This window comes from Nannospalax galili, unplaced genomic scaffold, assembly GCF_000622305.1.
Source record: "Nannospalax galili isolate Female #2095 unplaced genomic scaffold, S.galili_v1.0 scaffold675, whole genome shotgun sequence".
NCBI classification, from domain to species: Eukaryota; Metazoa; Chordata; class Mammalia; order Rodentia; family Spalacidae; genus Nannospalax; species Nannospalax galili.
In genome coordinates this window covers 389,882-398,468 of record NW_008337205.1, presented here as the reverse complement: position 1 = coordinate 398,468, position 8,587 = coordinate 389,882, and the positions used below count along the sequence as shown (strand labels likewise).

At 51.5% G+C, this 8,587-nt stretch overlaps 1 protein-coding gene across 1 annotated transcript; it reads right to left on the bottom strand.

The window, feature by feature from the left end:
• Positions 1–678: 678 nt before the first annotated feature.
• Upk3b (uroplakin 3B) lies at positions 679–8,089 on the bottom strand. The gene is made up of 6 exons (XM_008832398.2): positions 7,946–8,089; positions 7,668–7,817; positions 6,381–6,597; positions 4,597–4,676; positions 3,147–3,276; positions 679–1,972 (listed from the first exon to the last, which is right to left on the bottom strand). Exons 1-6 carry the CDS (start codon positions 8,028–8,030, stop codon positions 1,813–1,815), a joined length of 822 nt encoding a protein of 273 aa, XP_008830620.1. The 5' UTR covers positions 8,031–8,089; the 3' UTR covers positions 679–1,812.
• Positions 8,090–8,587: the final 498 nt, after the last annotated feature.

The window sequence follows — 8,587 nt, the reverse complement described above, 5'->3', positions numbered from 1 at the left end:
GCCACCACACCCAGTTCATTCATTTTAACTCAGCAAGCACCAGTGACCTATGGGAACCAGGAGTTGGACAGGCAGGCAGAGCAGGGGTGGGGATGAAGTTAAATGTCTCCCAATCCAGAGGCCCTGAGCCCCATCTAGCACAGTTTCAAAAGTAGGTGCCCAAAGGGGCTGGCTCCATGGACAGATGTTTCTAGGGTCCTGGAGCATATAGCCAGATATGACTTCTGTTTACACCTGGAGGGGTTTCCTGAGCACTAGGGGTGCAGCAGGATGGGGTCAGGCCTGGGATGAGGGATTCAAGAGACTGATCAAGTCCTTCCTGGAGCTGCAGCCTGATTCTAAATTAGTGTATGAATGGGTATGTTTCTCTGTGACCCTAAAAACATGGGAGGGGCAGCAATCAGGGTAGCTCTGGGACCTGTCCTAGAGCCAGGGTGAACACCATTCCAACCACAGATGAAGAGTCAAGTAATATTTATTCATCTAAAAAGAGCTTGGTCAGCTGGGCGTGGTAGTGCACGCCTTTAATCCCAGCACTCGGGAGGCAGAGGCAGGCAGATCTCTGTGAGTTGAAGGGCAGCCTGGTCTACATAGTGAGTTCCAGACAGCTGAGGCTATAGGGAGACCCTGTCTCAAAAAGACCAAAAAAAAAAAAAAAAAAAAAAAAGAGCTTGGTCAGACAGGGCCTGGAAGGATAGCCCAGTGGGGCGCGGGGCAGTGTGGCTGGATAAAGAAAGCAAACAACTCACTGAGGTGTCCCCACTGAGGAAACCGTGGTGGCTCTGCGACTTAAGGGCACACAGGTAAGGCTGTTACTGGTTTGGCCCCCGTAGCGCTATGGCCAGGAGTGCGCATACGCAGCCCTGCAGGCGCTCGACCGCAGTGCGTGCTCGCCCCCGTGTGGTATTAGCCACTACAGGCTTCACGCAGAAATGATCCTGGCGACCTTTTCCTGTGATGGTGTGTAGTGGGGTCCTAGGGAGCCCACTGTGGTGAGATAAAATGAAGTCTGGTCAATCTGAGGGCGTGACATCTCCCCAACACTAACAAGTCCCATCTAGATCTAAGATTCAAAGTCAGGGAGACTCCCCGAGTCACAACCACCTTTGCTTGAGGCCCCATATCTAACACCGTGCGTGGCATATAGCAGGTGCCGGAAAAATGATGTGACATACAGCAGATGCTCAATAAATGATGTGGAGTGAACGGATAAGTGCCTGAACCAACTGGACCGCCATTAATATCCATTTACTCTAACTAGCTTTCACACTGATGAGTCTCATCTCCAGAAAAAGCCAGGATCCAGGGACAAAGGTGGTGCCCCTGACAGCTACACCCCAGCCCTTGAGGCTGGACAGGACAGAGGGTGACCCGGCATCATATGCCCCATGATAGTCCCAGCACAACCTACTGCATTCAGCAGAGCAAGGCCACTATGTGTGCCACTATGCCCATGCCTTTGGTTTGATATTTTTGAGACAGTCTCACTATGCAGCTCAGACTAGCCTGCCTCAGCCTCCTAAGTGCTGAGATCACAGGCCTGTGCCACCACACCTAGCTCCTCTTGAGGACTCAAAGTTTCTCTGGTTAAGATCAGGGATGTCTACTCATCTGCCTCCAGCCTTCTTTGCAGGTCAAGCAGAACCCAGCCTGAACTTGACCAGATCCAAGTGCCCTTAAAAACAGATGCCTGGAGAGGGAAACAAACAGCCACACAGGTATGACCAGATGAGACGGAGGTGCCTGTGCAGGGGTGGGAGAGATGTGCTTGCTCCCTGCCCCCTCTCCAAGGTCCAAGCTTCGGAGATCAAGCTACGGGCTGAGACTGGGAAGGGAGTCCAGGCCGGGCTCGCAGCCCACAGGAAGTGTGGCAGCCTCACTGGGTGGGATGTGGTGGGTCATGTAGCGCTTCCCCATGAAGGAGCCAATCCGTAGCTGCTCAGGGGCTTCTTCTGGCCACCACAGACTGGAGCTGCAAAAGAAGGAGGACATACACTAAGAAGGAGGAGGAGGGGGGAGGGGGAGGGGGAGGGGGAGGAGGAGGAGAGGAAGGAGGAGAGGGAAGAGGAAGAGAAGGAGAGGGGAGGAGGTGGGAGAGAAGGAGGAAGAGGAGGGAGGGGCGGAGGGCGAGGGAAAAGAGGAGAGAAGGGAGAGGAGGAAGGAGCAAGGAGCTTGCTACACCTGGGTCTGGTGGAGGTTGCCATGTCACAGCTTATGCCCCTTCCCACCATACTCATCCTCAGCCTGTCAATACAACGTCCCCCCTTTCTATTTGGTATGTGCATGTGTGTGCACACTTGGGTGTGTATGCATGTGTGGGTATGGGTGTGATGCCAGGTGTCTTCTTCTTTCATTGTCCATCTCATCTTTTTAAAAATATTTATTATCTGATTGTATGAGGGACACATGCCATGGAGTATATGTGGAGGTCAGGATTACTTTCAGGAGCCAGTTCTCTCCTTCCACCATATGGAAAGTTTGAACTCAGATAGTCAGGCTTGGAGGCAAGCTCCTTTTCCCACTGAGCCATCTTGGCAACCACATCTTATCTTTTTTTGTTTTTGTTTTTGTGTTTGTGTTTTTAGACAGGGTCTCTCTGTAGCCCGAGCTGGCCTGGAACTTGCTATGTAGTCCAGGGTGGCCTAGATTTCACAGAGACCAGCCTGCATCTACCACTTGAGTGCTGGGATTAAAAGCATGTGCCACTATGCCTGGCCCCCAGCTTATTTTTTTGAGACAGGGTCTTTACCTAAACCCAGAGCTCACTGACTGACAGAGGCGCATGACCACATCTAGACTTTATGTGGGTGCTGGTGATCTGAACTCACTTTACCTACTAAGTTATCTCCCAGTCTCCCTTCCCTCTCTTTTGGAGCCATCTGACGAAGCACCTCCTCCAGAGAGCCACCCAGATTACCTTCCCCAACAGCAGTTCACAAAATACTCTAGGGACTCTGGCAGAGGGCACAGACCCCTCCCTGACCCCATCTTCAAGGGAGCCGATTAGTGCAAATTTTCCATGCACTGCCTGGAAGGGCACTTCCTAATTCAGAACTGCAACATTCACAGGAGTTTTCCAGGAGTCAGGGTCAGGGACAGGGAAGGAGTTCTGGGTAGAAAGGAGCCTATTTGGTGTCCCCACTCACAAGCGCACAGTGGAGGCTGCCAGGAAAGCCAGGAGGAGGAGGCCAGCCAGGGAAGACAGGATGGAAGTTATGATGATCATACAGCTGCTCCGTCGCCCGGGCCACGTGTCAATGGAGGTCGGGGACTTCCCTGCACACACAGGAGCTGTTCAGAGGCTGCCCCTCCACCCCAAGGTTGCCTGTCATATCTGTCCCTTCCCATTTAAGCTCAACAGACCTCAAGACTTGGCTACCTCATGGGCCCCAAGAGCTTCCTGAGCTAATCCATCTTGTCCAACTCCACCACTCTGTCTAGTCATTGCTCTAGGCTTTTCTACCCTGGACTTATTTTCTAGGATGTTCCCTCCAAATGTCTGCCACTACCTACCTACATGTGGCAGGCAGGGTGCCTGTAGATCTCAGGACTCACCTTGTCTCCACCCCAGAGCCTGGCATTCAAGACTATCAGATGACAAGGTCCCAACCCAACCATCTTGGGAGCCCATCTCCCAGACAACTACCACTCCCAACACTGGCCTTCGAGGATGATGCTCTGACCCTTCTCCCTGCACCCTGTAGAGAGCCTGGGGTTGATGGGGCTGGAGGCTGGGTACCCAAAGTCAGAAGAGGGGGCTGGAGAGATGGCTCGGCAGTTAAAAGCACTTAGTGTTCTTATAAAGGACCCAGGTTCCGTTCCCAGTATCCACATGGAGGCAAACAACTGTCAGTAACTCTAGTTCCAGGGGATCAGATGCCCTCTTTTGGCCTCTGCAGGCAATGCATATACATGGTACACTTATATACACATAGGGAAAACACTCATACACACAAAAATTAATAAATTGCTTTTTTTTGTCTTTTTGAGACAGGGTCTTCTTATAGCCCCAGCTGTCCTGGAACTCACTATGTAGACCAGGCTGGCTTCAAACTCACAAAGCTCCGCCTGCCTCTCCCTCCCAAGTGCTGGGATTAAAGGCGTGTGCCACCATGCCTGGCTAATAAATTGCTTTTTAAAAATAAAAAGAAGGCTGGAATGTACTTTAGTGGTAGAGCACCTGCCTAGAATCCCCCAGTGAGGGGCTGAGGGTGTGGCTCAGTGGTAGAGCACCTGCCTAGAATCCCCCAATGAGGGGCTGGGGGCATGGCTCAGTGGTAGAGCACCTGCCTAGAATCCCCCAATGAGGGTCTGGGGGCATGGCTCAGTGGTAGAGCACCTGCCTAGCATGCATAAGATCCTGAATTCAACATCTAGTACTGAAAAAAGAGTAGGGTTTAGTGTCCTTATGATGGAAATGATCCAGGTCCCATTCTACAGCATGAGGGTCAGGTAGGGGTTGAATCAGACTTAGACACTGCTTTGAAGCCCCTAGGCCTCATGGGAGCAGGGGAAGTAGCCAGCTGAGCATGTTCTCAGGTGACTGGGAAGAACATTTGGGGAAGACAGAAGCCAGAGATCCCCACCCCAGCACACCTTGGTAGAGATAGATGGGGTCCGACCACTTTGTCTCAGCCTTGGGTGTTCCACTGGCTTCCATCAGAAGGAACTTCACACTGGAGACAGAAGGCAACAGGGGAACAAGTAAGACACACAAGCCTCAAGCTGGGCATGGTGGCACAGGCCCACAACTGATGTAGGAGGATTGCAGGATCAAAGCCTACCTGTGCTACAAAGCGAGACCATGTCTCAAGAAGTAGAGGGGCTAAGAATGTAGCTCAGTGGCAGAGGACCTGTCTAGAATCCCCCAGTGAGGGAGGCTGGGGGCATGGTTCAGTGGTAGAGCCCCTGACTAGACTCCTTCAGCAAGGGGCTATGGATATGACTCAATGTAAAGCACCTGCCTAGAATGTTCAAAACTCTGGGCTCCATTCCAGTACACTGAAGTACTAGTCCTGAAAATTTGTGAGGCCACCCGTGGAAGGAGAGAGGCCTTAAATTGGGAGTCCTGGTATAGTGGCAGGGGGCCAGAGGCATAGTCAGGGTCTGCTGGGAGCCCTGGGAGCTTGCAAAGCAGAGAAGAGTGGGGAACCGGCATTATGTTATGTTTGCAGGGGTAGGAACTCTGGTAAGAGAGTAGGGTGGGCCCCCAGTGGGCTGGATACAGGGAAGGCAGCACTGGTGACTGATGGGAATGGGGCAGGGATGGTGCACCTTCCAGGGATGTGGAACTGACAGGGCGAATGAGGGAGCAGAGGGAAGCTGGATAAGGCAGAGGCTCTGTCCCTTCAAACTACACTGCAGTCTGGGCTTCCTTGTGCCCAAGGGCTCCACTGTCGCTGAGGTCATGCATCTGCTGCTTCTGATGTTACTCCCCAATGACACCCTTGCTTTCCCACCCCAGCGCAACAGGCCACTTGGCACTCTGGCTCAGTTTCTTCATCTGTATTAGGGGTGGGATCTGCTTATGGGCCAGACCAGTGACCTCCTCTAGAGACTCACTTTCCCTTCTTAGGACATCTGGAAAGGACTCCTTCTGTTTTGAGACACAGTCTAATGTGGCCCAAGTTTACCTTGAATTCAATATATAGCTGAGGTTGGTCTTAAACTCCTGATCCTCCAATCTCTATCTCCCAAGTGTTGGGAATGCAGGCATACATAACCATGCCTGGTTTATGCAGTGCTGGGAATTGAGCCAGAGTTCATGCATGCTAGTTGAATACTCTGTCAACTGAGCTACACCCCTAGGCCCCTGTTCATTTGCTTTGAGACAGGGTCTTATGTAGCCCAAGCTGGCCTCAAACTCACTATGCTAGCTGTGGCTAGCTTTGAACTCAGGATCCTCCTGCCTCTCCCAGAGTGCTGGGATTACAAGTCTGTGCTACCACAACCAGTTTTTTTGGAAGGTCTTTAAAAAATATTTTTTTATTTATTATTTTTATTTTATGTGTATGAGTGTATTGTCTGCGTAAGTGCACCCATGTCGTGCAATGCCTGTGGTCAGAAGAGGGTGTCATATCCCCTGGAACTGGAGTTATGGACGTTCGTTAGCCACTATGTGGGTACTGGGAATCAAACCCAGGTCCTCTGCAAGAGCAGTCAGTGCTCTTATCCACTGAGCCATCTCTCTAGTTCCTGAAAGATCTTTTTGACATCCCACCATACAAAGAAAGTAAACTGGAGTTATCAAAGGGAGCTAGGGCTGGCCAGCACCCAGAATGAGCAGGTCTGGAAGGGGCAGTGTCTGAACCCTGGTCTAAGAAGTCCCGTCTCCCTCCCTGAGGGCATCCAATCTCAGGGCAAGCAAAGGAGTGACCCACCTGTAAGGACCTGGGTGCGGGAGGGGTGCGTTGCAATAGGGCTGCTGGTGACAGCTGAAGTCATTGCCCACTCGAAGCACTGAGAGGCCTCCTGTTAGGTCCTCACAGGGCAACTGTTCCAGGGACAGGGGCAATGTCATATAGTAGCCATCAGTCAGAAGCTGTGGTGAGGCTGGGATCTTAGCAGGGGTCTGTGGGTTCTGGAAGTTTCTGGAGTCTGGAGGATACAGGGATAGACAGAGGTAAGAGAGGGAGCTGAGGCTGTAGCTCAATGTTAAATATAATAAAGAGGGCTGCTGATATGACCAGGCATGGTGGCGCACACCTTTAATCCCAGCACTCGGGTGGCAGAGGCAGGTGGATCTCTGTGAGCTCCAGGCCAGCCTGGTCTACATAGTAAGACCCTGTTTCAAAAAAATAATAAATAAATAAATAAATAAATAAATAAATAAAAAGAGGGCCAGTGACATGGCTTAGTAGGTAAAGGCACCTGCAACCAAGCCTGACAATTAGTTTGATCCCTGGAATCCACATGGTGGAAGGAGAAAACTGATGCCCACAAATTGTCCTCTGATCTACATATGAGCATTCCCCAATCCAAGATGCACAAAAAGTAAATGTTAAAAAAAAAAAAAAGGAATAAAGAGCCACAAACAGCTTCTTAATTCTTTGTCACCAGGAAGAGGGTCTGATTTCTTCATACTGTCAGGCTGCACTCCTAGAGTGACCAGTGACTTTAAAGGGTGGGCCTTACTAAACACTCAGTAGGCAGAGTACCTGCCTAACATTGTATAAAACAATACAAATTGAGTGTGATGGCATATACCTTTAGTCCTAGCACTCCAGAGGCAGAAGCAGGTGGATCTCTGTGAGTTCCTAAGCCAGCCTGGTCTACATACTGAATTCCAGGTTAGCCAGGGCTGTATCATGAGACCTTGTCTCAAAAAACAAAACAACACACACACACACACACACACACACACAAACGAAAATGAAAACAAACAAAAAAACCAAAAAGACCCAAACAACAAAAGGAGAGAAAGAGAAATAAATAAATAATAAAAAATACAAAAAGAGAGACAGATTCCATCTCAGCAGACTGGCTTGACCCACTCAGGGTTCAACTGGCCACAGCATCTAGCCCTGACTCCCAGCCAACCTTTCTATCAGAAATCAAAGAGTGACATCACCACCTTCTAAGAAGTCTCTCAGAACAAAATCCATGGGCCTCCAGGGACCCCCCCAGCTCCCCTCAGCCTTCCAAGACCCCAGGTGTGTACCACGCACCATTGCTGAAAGATACCACCAGCCAGATGGAATCGTTGGGTGAGGCATGCCCATCAAAGACACAGCGCGGTTGCTCCAGGGAGAACGTGGTGGCTGTGACCTTCCCTCCCAGGTCCCAGGCTGTTATCTGTGGTTTGTAGGGGATCAGCTCTGTGGCCATGGGAAGGGGGGGACAAAGGCAAGCAGGCATGAAGGTGCTGAGGGCTCCCACCACCCAATTCAGAGTGGGTTCCCTGTGCCCTAGGGCCTTGGGTTTGGCCAAGGGGAATTCTACTCACCTAGACTCAGGCTGAGTGGAAGGCATATCAACAGCAACAGCAGCCTAGGGTGAGGCTGCCTCCTGGTGAGCCCCAGGACAGCCATGGAGCACCTACCTGGAGTGCCCTCAGGCTCAACACCTCACCTCCAACACCTCTGGCCTAGAGTTTCTGATGACCAGGGCTGCCAGAAAAGCAAGAAAGACCTGAAAATGTAAATGCACTCCTCCCAGCCAGTCCAGCCCATCACTGGGAGGGGCTGGGTAGGCTCTAGTACCCCATGCCAAGGCCCTACGAAAGGACTCAAAGAGAGGTGCCATTTAGGATTGGCCTCTAGATGACCTCCCACCACCCCACCCCAAAGCTGATATCTGGATTCTGGGGCCACTTAACCTTCTGGTCCTGGGGAGGAGGGCCCCGCCCCTAGAAACCTGGGCCCAGAACCACATGCCTGAGATTCTTGCACTCTGGGTGCCAGGAGCCACCCTCTGGCCTTCCCCCACCTGCTCCCTCCAGCCCCACTATCCTCTGCATGCCCTGCACCCCATATGGCCATGTCTTTCCAGCCCCAAACTTCAGTTTCTTTCTGCAGGGGAAGGATTTGACTACAGAAAGTTCTAAAGAGGGTCAGGAGATGGCTCAGGGGGTAAAGGCACTTGCCAC